This window comes from Phragmites australis, chromosome 3, assembly GCF_958298935.1.
Source record: "Phragmites australis chromosome 3, lpPhrAust1.1, whole genome shotgun sequence".
Classification (NCBI taxonomy): domain Eukaryota; kingdom Viridiplantae; phylum Streptophyta; class Magnoliopsida; order Poales; family Poaceae; genus Phragmites; species Phragmites australis.
In genome coordinates, this window is record NC_084923.1 from 10788897 (window position 1) to 10809276 (window position 20380).

At 45.1% G+C, this 20380-nt stretch overlaps 1 protein-coding gene across 1 annotated transcript; it reads right to left on the reverse strand.

Annotated features, from left to right (window-relative positions):
• Positions 1-9124: 9124 nt before the first annotated feature.
• On the reverse strand, positions 9125-11946 carry LOC133910968 (leucoanthocyanidin reductase-like). The gene is made up of 5 exons (XM_062353208.1): positions 11672-11946; positions 11436-11576; positions 11110-11347; positions 9797-10000; positions 9125-9681 (listed from the first exon to the last, which is right to left on the reverse strand). Exons 1-5 carry the CDS (start codon positions 11891-11893, stop codon positions 9386-9388), a joined length of 1101 nt encoding a protein of 366 aa, XP_062209192.1. The 5' UTR covers positions 11894-11946; the 3' UTR covers positions 9125-9385.
• Positions 11947-20380: the final 8434 nt, after the last annotated feature.

Below are 20380 nucleotides of genomic sequence, written 5' to 3' on the forward strand. Positions count from 1 at the left end.
CTACAAAAACAGGTGATGCAGAACAATTATGCATATTATACCTTTTGAGCACTTTGTCAATGTAAGTCCTCTGTGATCGACCTAATACCCCTTTGGACTTGTCCCGATGAATCTCAATGCCCAAAACGTAAGAGGCTTCACCAAGATCCTTTATATCGAAATTGGACGATAGAAACTGTTTAGTCTCATGCAACATGTCCTTATCACTGCTAGCCAGTAAAATATCATCCACATAAAGTACCAAAATGACAAATTTGCCCTTTTAACTTTAATGTAAATGCAATTGTCTACTTCATTTTCTTTGAAGTCGAACTTTCTTATGATTTCATCAAACTTAAGGTATCATTGCCTAGACGTCTGCTTTAGTCCATAAATAGATTTTCTGAGTCTACACCCTATGTGTTCCTTGTCTTCCATAACAAAACCTTCTGGTTGAGCCATGTGTACATTCTCATGCAAGTCACCATTAAGGAATTCAGTTTTAACATCCACCTGGTGTAGCTCTAAATCATAATAAGCCACTAGCGCTACAACAATCCTAAATGAGTCTATCTAGACATGAGAAAATGTGTCATTATAATCGATACCTTCTCTTTGAGTGAATCCCTTAGCGATGAGTCTTGCCTTGAACCTTTCGACATGTCCCTTAGAGTCATGCTTAGTTTTGTAGACCCATTTACAGCCCACTGATTTGACCATGTCAGGAATTTCTACTAGGTCCCAGACCTTATTTAAACTCATCGATTCCATCTCATCCTCCATTGCCTCATGCCACTTTGATGAATTCCCGCTCATTATGGCCTCCTTAAATGAGGCAGGTTCATCCACATTTCCTATGTCATTCACATCTTCATTCATGTAGACGACATAGTCATTTGAAAGAGCATATCTTATTTCTCATTGTGATTTTATTAAGAGTTCATTAGTGATCACAAGAGTATGATCTATATGATGCTCATTGTTACGCACTATGCTACTAATTCCATAATCTTCTTCTTAAGGCTGAACTTCTAGAGGTGCAGCAACCACGGGAGGTGTACGGACATTAGCCTCTTGGATAATCAGGATACGAATATAAACCTGGTTCTTCTTGAGTGAAATATTTCTTACCTCAAATCTCCCACTGATCTTAGAATTTTCTAAGAACTTAGCATGTTTCGTTTCTACAAATTTAGTGGTACGATCTGGACAATAGAAGCGATATCCTTTTGATCGTTCTGGGTACCCAATAAAATGACATCTAATTGTCTTAAGGTCCAATTTCCTAATGCACGGGTTGAAGACTTTGGCTTCAGCTGAACAGCCCCATACCCGTAAGTATCTTAAGCTTGATTTTCTCATAGTCCATAATTCATAAGGTGTCTTAGGCACTGATTTACTGGGGACCCGATTTAGTATGTGAGCGGATGTCTTTAATGCCTCTAGCATAAATTATTTGGCAAACTAGAGTTACTAATCATACTCCGTACCATATCCATAAGAGTATGGTTTTGCCTTTCGGTGACTCCATTTTGCTGAGGTTCGATAGGCATTAAGTATTGTGTAACTATACCATTTTTTTTTGTATAGTGCAAAAAGACTAGAAATTTGCTTATAGTGAGCGTGTCTACCGTAGTACTCTCCTTCTTGGTCTGACCTCACTACCTTAAATTTTAAATTATGCTGATTGTCCACTTTAGCTTTAAATATTTTAAACTTATCGAGTGATTTAGATCGTTAGTGAATATGAAAGATATATCCGTAACGGGAGTAATCATCAGTGAACATAATAAAGGAGTCGTATCCATCCACACTCGGAATAGAAAAAGGCCCACATATGCTAGTGTGGATCTAATAATCCTGTGCTGCGGGTAGCTCCCTTCTTAATCTGTTCAACATATTTCCCCTTTATACAATCAATACAGAGGTCTGAATCAGAGAAATCAAGAGGGTCGAGTATCTGTTCTGTAATGAGAAGTTCCATTCTCACATTCAAAATGTGGTCTAAGTGACAATGCCATAATTTCAACGAGATCTCATTACATTCATTAACCTTACTGTACACATTTAGAGATTCAGAGGGATTAAGTAATGCAAGTCTATAGAGCTTATCTTAGCAAAAATCATAACCAACATTTTCATTTCCAAGCCTTATTACACACTGATTGTTCCCAAAAATACATTCAAATTCATGACCATCCAAAAGAGAAATAGAAATAAGGTTATGAGAACATAAAGTACATTATTCAAATAGAGAGTAAAACAATCATGCAACACTAATGGAAAATCTCATACTGCTTCGACTTCAGCCTCCTTTCCATCAGTCACTCTAAGACTTCGCTCCCCCCTTCTTATGATTCTCACAGAACGGAATCCCTGGAATGAATTACATACATGCATAGTTGCACAGGAGTCAATCTACCAGGAATCAGAGGATAAACTAGTAAGAAGGGTTTCATCAACAAAAGAAATAATATTATTACCCTTATTTGCAAGCTACTCCTTAAAACCTGAACAATCCGCGTGAACATGCCCCTTACCTTTACAGAATCGGCGTATTATTTCATTAGGTCCAGAGGGTGTAGGTGGTGAAGCTGGTGCACCAGGTGACTTTGGTTCCTTAGACTTCTACTTGCTTGAAATCCTCTTGGAGGTAAAGTGCAGCTTCTTATTTGACTTGAACTCCCCTTAGAACTTCCTCTTTCCTGGACTTGCACTAACTTGATGTGCACAATACTTTTTGACAACCTTCAGCCTCTCCTCCTCCTGAACATACATAGTAGTGAGTTTGCTCATGTTCCACTTCTTCTTTTAAGTGTTGTAATTTATCTTGAATGGTCCAAACTAAGAAGGGAGAGAAATCATAATGAAATGTATCAAAAAGTTCTTAGAGATCTCCATCCCCATGCCCTTAAGCTTAGCGGTCATGTCATTCATCATCATCTCATGCTCTCTGACACCGCTAGTCTCATCATACTTGGTTTTCAACATCTTTATAATTAATGTGGTGGCATAAACTTTTGTGGAGCCCTTAAATTGCTCATCCACTAAGTCTAAGTAAGTTTTAACACTCTTAGAATTGGAGCCCTAATCCCTACAGTAACGGTGATCTTCATGATCATTAGGGACATGCGGTTAGACCGCTCCCATTTTTCCTTAGCTACCTTATAGACTTTTTTTTAGCGAGGCCTGGGGCATCATCAGTGGGTTTTTTAGGAGCTATCTCTCGTAAAACATAATCAAAATTCATCACTCCCAGGACAATCAGAATCTGTTCTTTCCTGGAGGGTAAGTTAGTCCCAGTCGATTGCTCAATACCGTTAAGGTAACCGGTGATAGCGGAAGTATTCATTGCTATAATTTTAAATAATAAATATTAAAAATAACTATAAATATATCATTACAACAATTTAAGTAAAGTCTGGTATGAAATTAACCCACATTGATTTGATTAATAAAATGCTAACGACGGTTCAAATTTTTGCATTACCATTGGGCAAAAAACGAAAAATGAACAAAATAATTTAATTTAGTAAGAAATAAATTAATGACACATAATTATGATCAAATTTGGTTAGAAAATAATTATGACCATAAAATAACTTAATTTAGTCTCCAATAAAAGCTTCTCGTTGGTGCCACTTAAATTAGAGATTAAACCATCATAATTCATTTTGTCACATAATCAAAAAAATTCCATTTAAAGTGATACATAATTATGATTTACAAAACAGTAAACAAGTCATAAAATAAATAACAATAGGAAATAAAGGAAAAAAGGCTAAATTTTAAATTGATCAAAACACTGAAAATCAGCCCAAAATCTACACTGGCTGAAGTACCACACGCGCGGGCTCAAAACTCATGCCCGCGTGGCCCAAAGATCACTTCACGACCCATTTAACAAAGTACAACCCGTTCACGTGCGTGGCCCAGACCAAAATAGCCCGTGATGCCTGGTTGTCATCCACGGATGATTCTAATCGGACGGTCCATATTGCCGGCGCCCTAGATAAGTCCACCAAAAACCCTAATCCCTAAAATTTCCCTCACTTCCCTCACCTCTCTCCCAAAAAATTCAGAAAACCTAATGAGAGGCGACAACGCCATGCGACTAATGTGTGGTGGCGCTGGGCGCGGCGACGCTGCGTGCGACAGCAGCAGTGCTGCTGAAACATGATGGTGGCGGTGCACAACTTATGCGCGGCGGTGCTAGCAGGGGCGACGCGCGAGCCAGCTAATGTCACGCTAGCTCGAAGTTGACGCGTCTGTCGTCGAGCAAGTCAGCAATGCAGTAGTGGCGCGCACGACGCCACGGACAAGAGGCACACCATGGATCCAATTTAAGGAATCCGAGTGTATGCACTAGGGCTTAGAAGTTCTAAAAGGGATTTGGAGTTTGGATTTTTGTGGGTTTGGTGCTCAAGAACCCGATTTAGGGTTTTAGGATGGGGAATAAAAGCAGATTCTTAAGTTAGGGTTGCTCGGATTTGATGATTCCCCTCCTTCTCTATGCTTTAATGTCAATTGGAGCAGCAAAAGGCACCAAGAAGTGCTAATCTCCCCCCTCCTTTGGTACCCAAACCAATCCTTACTAGGTATGAGTGCTTACACGATTAAGGAGCTATACTCAAGCCAATAAGCAATAGAGATGAAAGTGGTACGGAAAAATCTCGTCATTTCCTGTTTACGTGGGAACATGACGAAAAGGTGACATCCGGAAACAGGGCCAAAAACGGATGAGATCTTATCTCGCCCATTTTCTCAAAATCCTATTTTTATTCAGGTCAAATCCGTTTTTATCTCGTTTTGGAGTTAAACAGGCCCAACCTAGTATTGAATACCCTACTAGCCCATTATGCAACTCACCACTGCCCCGTGCCCACACACCCTGAGCCAAGCCAATCCTAGTCTCACGCCCGCTCGCAAGTCCTCGGTGTCGCTGCTCCCATCCTGGTTGTCCATCACCCAGACCTCAGCCGCCGCCATTCCCGTCCGTGAGTCCATCGATCATGCTGGCTGTTGCACGCACGGGCCACGACGCCCCTAGCCTTGCCTCACCCTCATGCCTGCCCCCGCTGACCTGTCCTGCCTGGCTGCCCACACGACGCGTCGATGCCGCTGGCCTACCCTCATCATCTCACCTCCTCGGCTCGTCCAGCAGTTCTGCGCCATGGAGCCGCCGACGCCCGACGAATGCTACCGGCCCAACCTCGCCGTCTTGCCTCGTCGGCTTGTGCGGTCGTCCTGCGCCTGGGAGTGAGCTTTCTTAATCTTTGGCACAATGATATGATGCTCGGGTCTTTGCGGAAAGATTTTGCATATTCTCCTTGTAAGAGTGAGCTTTCTTAATACTACAGTGTTGTTGATATGCAGTTTTTTGTTGCTAGTTCTTAGCACTTGATAACAACATCGTGACAATTGTTAGATTCTGCAGGTGCACTTTCATAATTGTGTTCCTTCTCCTGCTGATGGGAGCTGCACTGAATGATCAGAGAGGTGAGGCGAATATGTACTCCGATAACTTCTGCTATGTTGTGAAGCCAACCTATGCTCCCACAACATAGTAGCGAATCAACGTTTGTCAATGAGGACACTTGTAATCTGAGTTTTTTTTTCTCCAGCTTCCGGAACTCCCATATCTGCTGGACTCATGTAACTCTGAGGGTATGCCTCTCATAAATGTTCAATATATTTTCTGTTGATATTAGGCATTTGAATTTGGTATATGCAAAGAACCGGCGAAAGTTTGACTATGGTTGGTCTGAACGATTTTTCCTCCCAAGATAATTTGATACTGTCACTTATGCTTGTAGATTTTGATAATTTGTGATCTCTCAACTTTGTTTCTTGTTTGGGGAACTTTGCGACTCTGATGATGCTCCTATGTTTGGTTTGTATAGTTTGTTGGTTAGAATCGTTATTGAAAATGATATGATAGATGTGTTGATGTTTGGTCTTCCAGATTTTAATCACCTATTTCTGTCCGGTACTGACATATTTCCGTTCGGATTTGTTCATTTTTGTTTAACCGGTAATCTCGTGTTTATTTTTGTTTCCGGCTTTTCCATTTCCGTTTTCGTCCGGTTGAGAAAATGTGAAAGTGAAAATGGTTAGGGGTTTTTCGATCATTCCTGTCTGTTTTCATCCCTAATAAGCAACAATTCGACCTTAATCACAATTAATTAACAACAATTAGCCCTAAATAGATTGATCTAAGTGCTAATCCAAGGCATCCGATGCTTAAGTGCACTAACATACAACTTGAAATGAACTTAAACATAAAATTAACATTAACAGAGGCAAAATTCTCATGAACATAACATTATGGCTTTCTAACCGATACAATCAAGGTTCAATTAGGCTTTAGAGGTTCATGATCAAGCTATGGTAGCTCTTGATACCAAATATTAGATCAATTCCCTTATATCACAGAGCTTAATAACATGAACACACAATCAATCATCACTGACCTCGATTTGAAGATGCCATCGGTTAGGTCTTCCGGATCGGTGTAGAGCCATGACAGGGTACTGTATTTCGGGGAAGGCGAGTCGTAGATGTAGACGATGCAGGCAGAAGAGCGTTGGAGCAGTCATCAGCAATCCACCGATAGTGGTGACGGCCTTCAAGTCACTGCAACCGTTTTTTAGGGTTTATGAGGTGTCAGGATGAGGGTGACCACATGAGCGATTGATTCACATCGTGGGCAGCCGGGTCCCCTTTTATTATGGCACTAAAGATTTGGGATAGAAATCAATTGTAGTTCTGCCCCTGGGATAGAAGCCAATTGTGGTTTCCGCCCCTGATCAGGGCATGTGTATGGGGTCACCACCCCTTGGGACTATGTGGTTAGTTAGAGACTAGATCACAACCAACAGAAGCCAGAGCCTCCATGGTCGGTTAGGTAGCACATTGAGAAGCGGATTTTCCTAGGGCGAAATCCGGGCACATAAACTAATCAACTATGCGATATGATATAGTCAACGAGCCAATGATGAACATACCGTTAGCTTGATGCCTATGGACAACGTGGTGCCGAACAAGCTCGATGCAGTGTAGACGCATAGCTAGCAGACCGTTCTGCCAATGATGTCGAAGTGTCGGCATCAACACAGGCGTACAAAACCACCATGACTACGACGATGGGGTGATGCCAGTGTCGACGAGGGCGATGTAGAGCATTTCGTGCTATTAGGTGTATTTGGTTTTTGGACGAGACTTGGTAGAGCTGTATCATATAAGTAGGGGCTAAGTGGGAGCAAGCTGAGTCGAATTATATTTATTGAAAAAAAGAGTATTTAGTTGATTGTATCTGTCTAGACATGTTGAATTGAGTTTCTGTTTGGTTGATTGGATCTGAGTCCGTATGAGAGAATACAAGAGTTAAGATTGTGGTTAGTTACTCGCGCGAATATGATTTTATGATACTGTCGGAGGGTGAACTCCTCAAGCGGGGATCCGGAGGGACCCCCTTTGAGATTCGGCCGGGGGGATGATTTTGAATCCGTTTTGCGGGTGAAATAAATGGGCGTAAATGCGATACAGGTGGAATGGAATGATCGGATGCAGGAAGTAGTAAATGCTCAGGGGATTTTTAGACAGGTTCGGGCCGCACTGAGCGTAACATCCTACTCCTGTGTGTATGCTATAAATGCTCTGAGAATATCTCTTTGAGTGTTTGCTGGGTTACAAGAATATTTGTCTAGTCTAGAGCTTCGTGCTCCTTGTTCTTCGGCTGATCTAAGCTTCTGTGCTTGTCGCCGGTTGCCGAGGATTTGATCTCGTCCGAACTGGTCCGAACTCAGTCTCCGACTCCTCCGGGGAGCCCGCCCCGCCTTTATACTCGTCGGGGCGGTAGCGTGCCCAGAAAGGATGGCGCGAGTTCTAAGGCGCCATAAATGGAAAGCAACCATCATGGGCTGCTGCGCGAGGTGACAGGGAGGGTTGAAAACGTGCCCCCGTCCGGTCTTGTTCGTCATCATACCGTTCTTCAACGGGCGCCGCGGGGAGGGCCCACCGGGCAGCCACCGAGCAGCCCAGCGTGCCTGCCCGGTCAGAGCAAGCCTGACACAGCAGGGCGGCAGGCGGGGCGCCTTGGGCTTCGCGATGTTATCCCGAGGCGCGCCGGATGTCCCGTGATGGGACCCATGCATTAAATGTCCCCACGCCTCTCTGCTAGGCCGTGGCAGGGACTAATAGAAAGCGTGGGGGGATCAGTTGGAAGTGATAGGCCACGCGCCCTCTTAAATGCAGCATCGGGCCTCTCACCAGTTGACACCTCACCGCTAGACCTCTGTGGGGGTCACCGGCGAAGGACTTCTCTGGCCCTCGGGGAACCGAGTGCTCGGGGGCCACTGTTCACAGCCCCGAGCATTCTCTCCCGGATATGCCCTTTCCTAATCCTCGGGGGCCACTGTTCACAGCCCCGAGCACTCTCTCCCGGAACCGGCTGTTCAGGTCCTCGGGGAACCGAGTGCTCGGGAACCACTGTTCATGGTCCCGAGCACTCTCTCCCGAAACTGACTTCCCTTGGGTCCTCGGGGGACTCAGGTGCTCGGGGGCCACTGCTCGCAGCCCCGAGCACCCTCTTCTCGGTACTTGATTTTTCATGTCGTCGGGGGATTTTGAGTGCTCGGAGGCCACCGCTCGCAGCCCCGAGTACTCTCTTCCCGGCACTTGGTCTTCTCGGGTCATCGGAGAACTTGGGTACTCGAGGACTACTGTTCATGGCTCCGAGCACCCTCTCCCGGGACTTGGTCTTCTCGCACCTCGGGAAGATAACCCCCGCGGGAGGACGCCACGTGGCAATCTGCTGTTCTGACCTCGGGACTCAGGGACCTCCGGTTCCTGTGTCACCGACAGATACCGATAAGTGGGTCTGTCTATATGAGCGGATGTAGAGATTACATCCGCCGGGCTAGAATGAAGCCATATCTTTTATATTTATATCTGTCGGACAAGATTATAATAGTAAATATATGTAACTAAATAGGTTCCTTTTCGAGATTGTACACATTCACGGGACTAGATGAGGAAAATACGGGAAATCAAACACATCATATGTGTTACGGATGGTAGGACCTCTCTCGATTAACGCAGCCCAAACAGTAGATCAAGCACAAAAACACGGATGTAAGTGGAGACGCTTCTTTATTTCATTATTTCAGAGCATCTTTTACAATGGGGTACGTACAAGAAACTAGGCATCCCTTGCTTGGGGCAAGTTGATTCGGTACCAGCCCACACCTAACTGGACACGGAGGGAGAGCCGCGCACCCCATGCGTGCATGAGGCCAAGGGGCTGATTCCTTGGTGGGCTCGGTTATTCAACACAAACAATCCAACTTGACAATAGCACAGTACATGCGCAGTAGAAAGAGAAACATGGGAAGGCGTAGGTACATCATGCTCCAGCCTTCCAGGCTTCGCTTGTCTGGAGCTCATAAGCACATGAAGGTGGCACCTCCAGTCTCTCCACCGTGGGCACGTTGACGTTCTTGTTCCCTTCAGCTTCGCCCTCCAGACGGAGGCCCTTGGCGTAGTCGTCGAAGCATTCGTCTATGGTCCTGAAGGGAATGTCAGGGTAGAGGCTGGAAATCTCAATATCTCTGCACCCGTCTATGGGGAAACTTGTCTGGCAGCCGTTGATAAATATGTCGTGCGTCAGTGAGGCGACGATGCTCGCCGGGATGATGTTGTCTGCAAGCGTGAGCCGCAGGATGTATGTAAATATAATCGATGAGACGTCTGTACATGCAATTTACAATTGCTCATTTAGCCAGATGCAACTTGGCATGTGCTGTGTCATCCAAACCTGCAGCCATGGCGAGCAGGTCGTCCTCGCTGAGCGTCACGCGCGGCAGCGTCCGGCCGATCTTGCACTCCCACAGGGACGCCATCTCGTTGGTGCTCAGGAGGTTACAGGCGGGGCGGAAGTGAACGGCCTTGTTGGCGCCCCGGGGGTCGTACGCCGCCTTGATCGTGAACTTGCCGATGTCACTTCCAGCCACGAAGAAAGCTGAGCAGAAGCAGAGGCCAAATCAGCAGACATCGGACATGATGAATGCAGCACAGAGTACTAGCACCGTACAGACATGAATTATTAAGAACTTATTTTGATGCATCATAAATAGTGACAAAGAATAATCTATAGTGCAACATCACATCAGGGCATAGCATCTTTAATAAATAATGATGTAACATACTACTTAATGACCGACTTAATAGAGACATAACCGAGCATGTGCACGCTCTCTAAGAATTCAAATGTTCTAAAAACTCAAAAGTTTTTAAACAATCATGTGAACGTGCCGGATATGATGAATGCAGCACAGAGTGCACCGTATAGACATGAATTATTAAGAACTTATTTTGATGCATCACAAATAATGACAAAGAATAATCTAAATATAGTGTAACATCACATCAGGGCATAGCATCTTTAATAAATAATGATGTAACATACTACTTAATAACCGACCTAATAGAGACATAACTGAGCATGTGCACGCTTTCTAGAATTCAGGCGTTCTAAAAACTCAAAAGTTTTTAAGCAACCATGTGAACACGTCGGTGGAGACGAGTTTAGGCGGAGACGAGTTTAAGGGAAGAGGTTGCCACCGGTAGGGGCTAGAGGAGGCTTCCTTCGTCGCTAAGCTTATAAAAAGCTCTTGAGAGAGGGAGGCCGATCTGGTGAAGGAGGCAGGCGTAGGGGCAGAGCGGTTAGGCAACGGAGGCGTCGCCGACTGCGGGACAGAGGACCACTGGATAGGCCGGTGCTAGGGCAAGGAAGCTCCAAAACGAAGAAGTTAGGGCGATGGGAGCAGAGGTCGTGGATCCAACGATGGGAACGTCACAAGAGACGACTGGAGACGGGAGAGCGAGGCAAGGCTTCGACACTGTGAGGAAATTGTCATGTTAGAGAGAAGGTGAGCGGGAGGTAGAAGATGGTACGAATTCCGTTGGATTCTCATCCGATGGTCCACGACGGCTGACTGAACTGAGGCGAAATTTTAGTGGCAAGAAATATAGCACCACCCAAACATGTGGGGGTACCAACAGGTTTAACCTGGTTGACACAACGTAATGTGCACATGCCAAGCTGCCTGCTGCCAACGGGGGTTGTACCTTTGACGGTGCCGTCGCCGTAGATCTGAAAGCGGTCGAGCGGCGGCGGCACCTCCGACGGGTGCGTGTTGTCGAAGTATGGCCAGCCAGCGATGGAGTTGCAGCAGATGTAGGTGTACGGCACGCCCGACGCCTCCGTGGCCCGCCGCACCTGCCGCTTCTCCTCGTAGAACCCTAGCCCCGCCCCCACCGGCTGCGCCCGGTCCACGTCGTGCCCGAACTCCGACGGCAAAAACCTCTGTGGGTGCGCGCGCGCAGAACGTTACGTGTCAACAAGCGCACTGGTACAAAGAGAACGTAGGTTTGGTTCAGATACGGCCGTGTACCTTGACGGTGCCGGCGGTCCGGATGGCGTCGATGAGGCGGAGCTGATCGAGGATGTTGGCGCCGCCCATCACCGAGATGACCATCTCGATGCCGTGCGCGCGGAGCGTCGCCTCGACGGAGCCCGTCCCATTGACGCGGCCCTGAACGACACGATCGATCGACACCCGTAGGCCAGGTCAGGCGAGAGGCACGGCAGTACTTTGGCACGCATGCTAGAAAGCTTCGCGCGGGTTACCTCGATGACGACGGCGCCCTTCTGGCGGAGCGCGTCGACGGCGGCCGCGCGCGCGGGGCAGGCGTTGCCGGGGCGGACCAGGATGCAGGTTTTGCGGCCGCTGGCGAGGCAGGCCTCGGCGACGAAGCGACCGATGTAGCCGGTGGCGCCCACGATGAGGGCCGGGCCGCCACCGGAGCCTGCAGGTGCTCCGTCGTGCGGTCCCTGGTCACAAGGCGCCATTGCACGTCTCGAGCGAGCGAGCGAGCAGCTGGCCGAGTGTTTTGACAGTTGTAGCAACCGGCCGGCTGGTGGGCACTGGGCGACTGGAGATTATTTAACTTTTTTTGAACCGTGCCAGGAGTGGGTGCGGTGAAGGAGAACAGTAGGTAAACGCATGGAGCAGTGATGGTTTTCGGGCTAAAACTGAGACGGTAGGTGGTGAATTCCCGGTTCTGACAGAACAGGAGCTGAAACCGCACATGAGCAGTAAGGACGCCTGTATGAATCAAAATAATTCAAGTCCCATGTGGATACATTGTTTTTTGGAAGCAGGAAAACATCCAGATTGCATAATGACACCAAAGCATAGTGCTCACAGATCAGGTTGCATAACCCTAATCCAAAATAGATAAGAGTAATTTCCAAAGATGCTGGTCAGTGGTCACTTACCAAAACAACTGATAGATAAAACTACACTACCTCCATTTGTTTTTATTTGTCCTTGTTGATTTTTTACGGTCTTTGAGGCGTCACTTTGACTACTAATTTTCCTAATTTTTGCAAATGTAAGTCTATTTGAATTTATCCTAAGTCAAACCGTTTTAGCTTTGACCATCTATAGCCAAAAAAAAAATCATATAGATTGACAACAATGATTGATGTTACTAGATTCATAATAAAAATACTATTATAATATATAACTCTTTCTAATTGTATATTTTTATAGATATTATTAGTCAAAATTTTATATTGTAGATCATATAGATGTCCTAACGGACTTATATTCGGCATCAAATATAGTAGTGATGTAATTTTCGTATAACCAATCTTAATAGTTCCAAACATATTAGTAGTAAAATTTTTAAAAGTTTGATTGCATTGATTCTGAAAGGAGAAATAAAAAATGACAGGTAGTATTATTTTCGTAGAGAAGATAGACCAAAAATAACAGTTTTTTTTCTTTCTAAAACAACACAAAAATACAAATAACAGTTGTGATCTCTTCCATTGGACAGTCCCACTCCATTCCTCTCCCCCTCTTGCTCCACTGCTTCCACCGTCCGATCTGGATCAACTACATCCTAACCATCCATTTACTCTCTAGAAGCCTTTCCCCTTGGTCAAAGCGACCTGGACCACTCACTGACCTGATCAAGGTCCACCTAGCCAAAGATGGCAATGGGGCCCCGAAAACCGAAACCCGGTGGGTAATTACTCCATTAGGGGCCGGGTATGGACCACTTCTTATACCCGTGGGTCTATTAATAGGGAAAATCGTCACCCATCGGGTGGAGCAGGTATGGATCCGTTCTCCTACTACCCGTACCTGTACCCATTCTCCTATTACTCGTACTCGTGTACCTAATCGGTTTAGTTGGGCCTAGGTGGGTTTCCGCCGCCCCCCCAGTGACTTTCGCCGCCGTTGCCTCCTCCTCCGTCACCCCTCCCTGCCGCCACCGCCGCCTCACCCTGTGTCGCCCCTCCCGATCGTTGAGGGTGAGTTTTCGGGTATGGGTAACCCGTTGGGTACCCGTTACCCGTACGGGTATGGGTATGGGTAAATATCGTACCCGTGTGCGGGTATGGGTATTGTAGCGGACGTAATTTTTTCACATGGGTACGGGTACGGGATGGTACAACCCGACGGGTCTAGACCCATTGCCATCCCTACACCTAGCCCATCATTACGGGATGCCATTTATTATGGGTTGGACTGAGGTTGTTATTCCTATATGGGCCGATCTGGGCTGCACGTAGTTAGTATCGCCTCAGTGAGGGGTACTAAGTGCTTATGGCTAGTTGATTAAAGAAAGTGTTAAGCATCTATATAAAATTTATAATTTTTAATATAAACAAAGACTACAATTATTTAAATATAGTTAACTATCTTATTAGCACTAATATAAATAATATTGCTTAAGTAAGCAACTTACCCTCCGTCTAAAGATCTATGCTAGTGCAGTTAAAAAAACCTAACTTTTTTTATAAACATCTTCTCTAAGCACCCTATTAACATACACTTATCGCACTAAACCATGTGGTTACTGTCCCTAACCATCACTGGTGTTGAGAAACCGCTGCTACAAGGTGTAGTCAAGCGATCTCTCTGAAATAATTGTAAAAGGAGACATAAGCGTAGGAAAAAAGCTGTCTATTCTTTATTCATCTTTGTTTACAATGAGTGATGTTGCCCCGTATATATAGTGCCAAAAACCACTAAGAGATAGAATCGAATCTTTCAAAAGATCGAGACGGGCCCACATTCGGTTGTGAAACTCCAGGTTTCCTAACACTCCCCTTTGGGCACTTCTCGCGAAATGCATATGTCTCATCCAAACTCCCCAAAAACCTAATGGAAAAAGTTGGGAGAAAGAGTACATAGCCCGCGACATGATTACACGAATTGCCTCATTAAAAACTTTAACATGAGAAACTTCAAGAAAACTCATCTAAGGGAAAAATAGTACAATCCACCTAAAATGCTTCATATAATCTTCATGATTAACTTTGGACACTTAATCTTCTTGACTAAGATTTAATTCTTAATACCAGTATTAGTCTGATCTAGTGCAATTAGCTAAATACATCAGCGCACCTATTGCACTTAAGTATGGGAATTTCGGTCCCAATACTTCCTCCCCCTCTTCTCTAGGTCTATAGGGATCTTGATTTGCTTGTAATGACCTTCTGACCATGGGGGTTTTAGTGGGAAATGATGTTTCAAAACCAAACCGCTCTAACACCTTCTGAGTGTAGTCTGACTAATGTACAAGGATTCCATCTGCCACATGCTCTAGCTGCAGGCCCAAGCAAAATTTGGTTTTACCCAAATCTTTCATTTCAAATTCAAATTTTAAGTAGGAACTTGCTTCTTCTATATCTTCCTTTGTACCAATGATATTCAGATCATCTATATATACTGATATTATACAAAATCCATTCTGGGACCTTCTTATGAATACACAGGGATAATCTGTGCTATTTGTGTATCCTCATTTTTCAAGAAATTCACTCAAACGATCGTACCACATTCTACCTGACTGTTTCAACTCATACAGTGACTTCTTCAATTGTACGCTATAATGGTGTTTTTTTCCTCTATCCTGATTCACCAATGGTATTCCTTCAGGTACCTTCATATAAATGACCGAATCTAGGCTCCCATAAAGATATGCTGTCACAATATCCATCAATTTCATTTTCAACTCTATGTTGACTACCATTAAGATTAAATATCTAAAGGTAATACCACCCATCACCAGGGAATAGGTTTCTTCATATCAACGCCTGGTCGTTGAGTGAAACTTTGTGCCACTAGTCGTGCTTTGTACCTCACAATTTAATTCCTTTCATTCCTCTTACGAACAAAAATCCACTTATATCCGACTGGTTTAATGTGTGTGTGTGGGGGGGGTGCGGCATACTGGCCCAAAAACATCTCTTTTGTTCAGGGATAACAGTTCAGCTGTTATTGCCTTCTACCAGTCTTCCCAATCTGACCTCATTCTACATTCAGCGAGCGATGCAGGCTCAGGGTCATGATCTATAACTGTGGCAATTTTGTTTGCGAAGTATGTGTCGACTATTGTGGTTGCTCTATTCCAGGATTCCCCTGAATTCACATAGTTTATTGCTATTTCATCATGGACTGCACTTTCAGGTGCTTCTTCATTTTTCTCTTCATAATTTCTTACTATTGGAGCAAGGTCCATTAGTTTACCAATGTCGATTTCAGCGCACGCATTTTCGTTGGTTCCTTCCTGCGTGGGAAGATTCAAATCTGGTATACCTACTTCCTGAGATTCCATACCATCGCCAGGTCTCAACTGGCTCCCCTTCTTTTCCCATTGGAGCACTTTTGCGATCGGTTGTGGTAAGCTCTCATTTCCCACCTTCGTCGGATGTCTCCAGCTATTTGGAACTTGAGAAACCAAATTTCTTGTCCTTTTATTATTTTTCGAAGCTCCTATGACAAGATGAGGGGTACCTTCGTTTGGTACTTCCACTCTCTCCGGTGCATTGTGTGCAGGTACATGTGATTTAGTCACGCTCTTCAAATCACAAAAATGATCAGGAAGATTGTTTGCTAATTTTTGCAAATCGATAATTTTCTGTACTTTACCATTTGCTTCACTAGTGCGAGGATCATATGCCGCAATTCCTTCAGTCTGCCATATAATTTCCCAACATTTTTCATCCAAGGGTATATTTCCTCCCCCTAATGACGAAAAATTATTTTCATCAAAAATGCAGTCAGCGAAGTGGGTCGTATGCAAATTTCCAGTTGTTGGTTCTAAATATCAGATTATGGATGCAGTCACATAACCGACATATATTCCAACTTTCCGCAAAGGTCCCATAGTGGTTCGTTGTGGCGGCGGTATTGGCACATAAACCATACATCCAAATTTGCGTAAATGGGAAATCTTCGGAATTACCCCTTGCATTAGTTGCATAGGTGACTGGATGTTGTAGGAGGATGGTCTATAATTAGTGAGAGCTGACGCATGTAAGACTGCATGTCCTCAACATGTAGCAGGCAAATTACAGTGCTGCAATATAGGTCTAGCAATGAACTTTATTCTCTTTATCAGTGCTTCGGCTAGTCCATTCTGAGTGTGGACATACGGTATAGAATGTTCAACTTTAATTCTCATACCAGTGTAATAATCATCGAACGCTTTAGAAGTAAATTCACCAGCGTTGTCCATTCTGATGGATTTCACGCGGTGATCTGGAAAATTATTCCTGATTTGTATGATCTGTGAGATCAACTTTGCAAAGGCGTGGTTGCAGGTAGATAATAGATATACATGCGACCACTTCGAGGATGCGTCTATTAATACCATAAAGTACCGAAACGGGCCAGAAAGCGGCTGAATAGGACCACAAATATCCCCCTGGATTCGATCCAGGAATGCAGGGATTTCATCTTATACCTTTAAGGTAGACGGTCTTATTATTAATTTTCCAGTAGCATATGCAGAGCATACAAAATCTTCATGATTCGAAAAATTCTTCACATTTATGCCATAACCTTGTGAGTTAGTAATTATGTTTCTCATCATTCTAAGACCAGGGTGACCCAACCTATCATGCCACAGGGAGAATAATTCTGCACTACGAAATACAGTCTTCAAGGTAGTGAACACTTCAAGTGCCCTAATGCAAGTGTAGTACAAGCCACTGCTCATGGAGGAAAGTTTTTCTAGTATTCTCACTTTGCTATCACGCTTAGTGATGTGTAGATACTCCCTACCATCTTCTTCACCAGTTTCTACATGAAAACCGTTAGCGCGAATGTCTTTAAAACTTAAGAGATTTCTTGTAGATTCAGGGTATAACAATGCTTCCTCAATGTGCAAAGTAGTTCCCATAGGTAGTATGACTGTGGCTCTTCCATAACTTACTATGCATTTATCACTTCCAGTGACAGTCATCACCTTTCCAGAGCTATTTCTAATAGACTAAAAATACATCTTTTCTCTTAAGATGGTGTTTGTGATTCCACTATCCACAATACACACTTCCTCCATGTAGGCATCACACATATTCTATAAATAAAACATTCAATTGTTCACATGCAAGGAAGTAGCAACAAGACTAAATGCTTCATTAGCTATCGAAAAATAATATTGTTTGCAGCTAAGATTTCTCTTCTAGAGCTTACATTTATTCTGTCAATCCTCCTAAATTCAGCAACTAATTGAATGGCTAATTACTCTAATTCTAGATAAAGTCTGCAAAATATCCGGCCAGTTCTGCTTCAATGGCTTTGTTTTCCGCTTCATTCTTCATGGCATCGTCTATGACAGTGGAGGAGGGCAAAGTAGAGGTCTCCGCATCCTTCATTGGGAGGTCTTTTACAGTCATTGCGGGAGCGTCATCAACTTCCATGTGAGATGCATCCCTTTCAACTTCGACTACTTTGTCCTCTTCCATCCCCACTGCAATGGTGAGGTGTGCTTCTGGCTGCTCTTTCTTCTTCTTCCGGAATACTTCCACAATATGCTTTGGTGCTTTGCAGATTCGGGACCAATGGCCCCAAACACCGCATTTATAGCATGTCTGGTTCTGCTCACCATATAGCTTGAGTTTTTTCTTTGTCTTACCATTATCATCACCAGGCTTGACTTCGCCTGCCACCACTTTCTTTCCTCCCTTCACCTGCTTCATATTGCGGTTCTTGCGCGCTTTGAAAGAGCTGTGATTGACTTCTAGACCACTGCTCTTTCCTTGCGACTGGGATAAAAAGTTCTTGTTTATGACTTCATCATGAACTTCATGCAGTTGCAATACATCAATCAATTCAGAATACTTCTTGTAATTTGATTGACGGTGATTGCGTGCGGATTCTGCCGCATTTGGGTGGAAAGTGGAGAGAGTCTTCTCAATTTTCTCCTATTCTATGATCTCTTTCCCACAGAGACACAGTAGTGTGCAAATACGGTGCAGCGTGGAGTTGTACTCTCTGGCATGCTTATAGTCATAGAAACGAAGTCGGACCCATTCTTGCTCTGCGAGAGGTTTGATGGTGTACTTAAGACGCTCAAAACGCTCCTGCAGTGCGTCCCATAGTACCTTAGCGCTAGTCATTGCCATGTACTCACCCTTCAAAGTGGGAGAGAGATGATGGCGGAGAAAATGAAGTGCATGATCATTCTCATCCTCTGTGGCAATAATTGTACTACTTGTTCCCAAGCCAATTGCAGCGCGGAGCCTTTTTGCTCCTAGTACAATTCCAACATCCGATGCCCAAGTGAGATAGTTACGACCATCAGCACTCAGCTCAGCGAACTCCTTGTTCGTGATGCCAGCCATCTACATATTTAAATGATGCAAGTATTACTACTAGTAAAGTTGCTTCATATTGCTAGATTGGATTGCTGCAAATTTTTTCGATATTTTCTATGCTATTATGTGAATTTTACTGAATTTAAACTCATAACAGGCAATTTAAACAGTAAAATAACATAGAAATATATACTGCATAATGGCTAAAACATATGCAAAATTCAAATTCTAGAGATACTTTCATGTAGGAAAAGTATTTTCAGGATTCTCCATAAAGTGCGAGGGTTTGTACACAAAATTCCAAAATTTGCATAATTTTCAGAAACCAGAGGGTCTAATTTGCAAAATCAGAGCCTCTGGATAATTTTCAGAACAACCAGGGGCATAAACGCAAAATTTAGGGATTGCGCTTAAATTAAAAGAGAGTATGGGGGCTAAACGTAAAATTTCTGATTTTCCGCCCTCCTTTTTTTTTCTTCTGGTTTTTCACCTTATTGGGCCGGCCTGGTTATCCTTTGGACCAGCCCGGCAAAACTGCCCACCCGCCTGCTCTGTATATGGGGGTGGCTAGGGTTTCCAAACCATAGCCGCCACTCAGTCTAACGGCCGGCGACGCTCAATGCACGTGAGAGGGCGGCGCCAACGTGGCGCGCAGGGCCTGCGGTGGTCCGACAGGATGCAACACCGCGCCGCCGCGGTTTGGGCTGTCCAGCGGCGCCGCTCCGGGCGGTGGTCGGAGTGGCCAGCGTCGAAGCGCGGTGCTTGTGCGGAAGCCGGCGTGGCGCACGGTGGCGAGTGGGACGGCGGAGTTGGCGGCGGCGGCGCGATCCGGGAGGCGCTCGTGCGGGAGCGGCAAAGCCGGCGGCGGCAGCACGGTCCGTGCGACGCTAGTGCAGGAATGGCAGCGGCGGTGGCCCGGCCGCATGCGGGCGGCTCGGCGGTCCTCCAGGAGGTGCAGCGATGCAACAGTCCGGCGGCGCTGCTTGGTGCGGTGTGAGCACGCAGCGAAGCCACTTCGGGCAGCGCAGAGGAGCAGTCGAGCACCGACGGGAAGGTCGCCGACTTCTTCTTTTTTTCGATCTGTGGCGGTGGCCTTCGAGCCACTGCATACTGTGCTTGAGTGTGGCGGCCGGATTCGACCGGCGGCGTGGTAATTGTGCGGTGAGCACTGATGGGAAGGTGCATCCCTCCCCTTTTTTTTTGTTTTCTAGACTGTGCAGAGACGGCGGCCTCCGGTATCGGCCGGTGGCAAGGTGGTGGCTGCGGGCCCCACCAAATCGGATACACGGAGTTCATGCGATTCAATACTATTTATGCATACGGGCTACTGTTCGTACATATGGGCTACTATTCATGCAAGATTTCAGATCTATTTGATGCAAAAGATAGTAGTTGCGAGGATACGTACCGAATCGATCGTACCTTTCAATTCTTGTGAGTCCGCGTAGGGCATATAGGCTAGGCCAAAGACCTGTCCGCTTGATGTCGATACCGATGTAGTGCAGATCGGTCGCAGGCAGATTCATTCTGCTAGCTTGATCTCCGGTAGAGCTTCGTGCTGATAACGTGTAGAGAAACCACTGCTACCGGGTGTAGTCTAGCGATCTCTCTGAAACAATTGCTAAAGGAGACACAAGCGTAGGGGAAAAGTTGTATATTCTTTATTCATCTGTGTTTATAATGAGGGGTGCTGCCCCATATATATAGTGCCAA

Coding starts and splice junctions, on each gene's coding strand:
- LOC133910968 (XM_062353208.1), bottom strand. CDS start 11,893: ATGGCGCCTTGTGACCAGGGACCGCACGACGGAGCACCTGCAGGCTCC. Junction 11,348..11,435: donor GGACCGCCGGCACCGTCAAG/GTACACGGCCGT, acceptor GCGCACCCACAG/AGGTTTTTGCCGTCGGAGTT. Junction 10,001..11,109: donor CGGCGACGGCACCGTCAAAG/GTACAACCCCCG, acceptor GCTTCTGCTCAG/CTTTCTTCGTGGCTGGAAGT.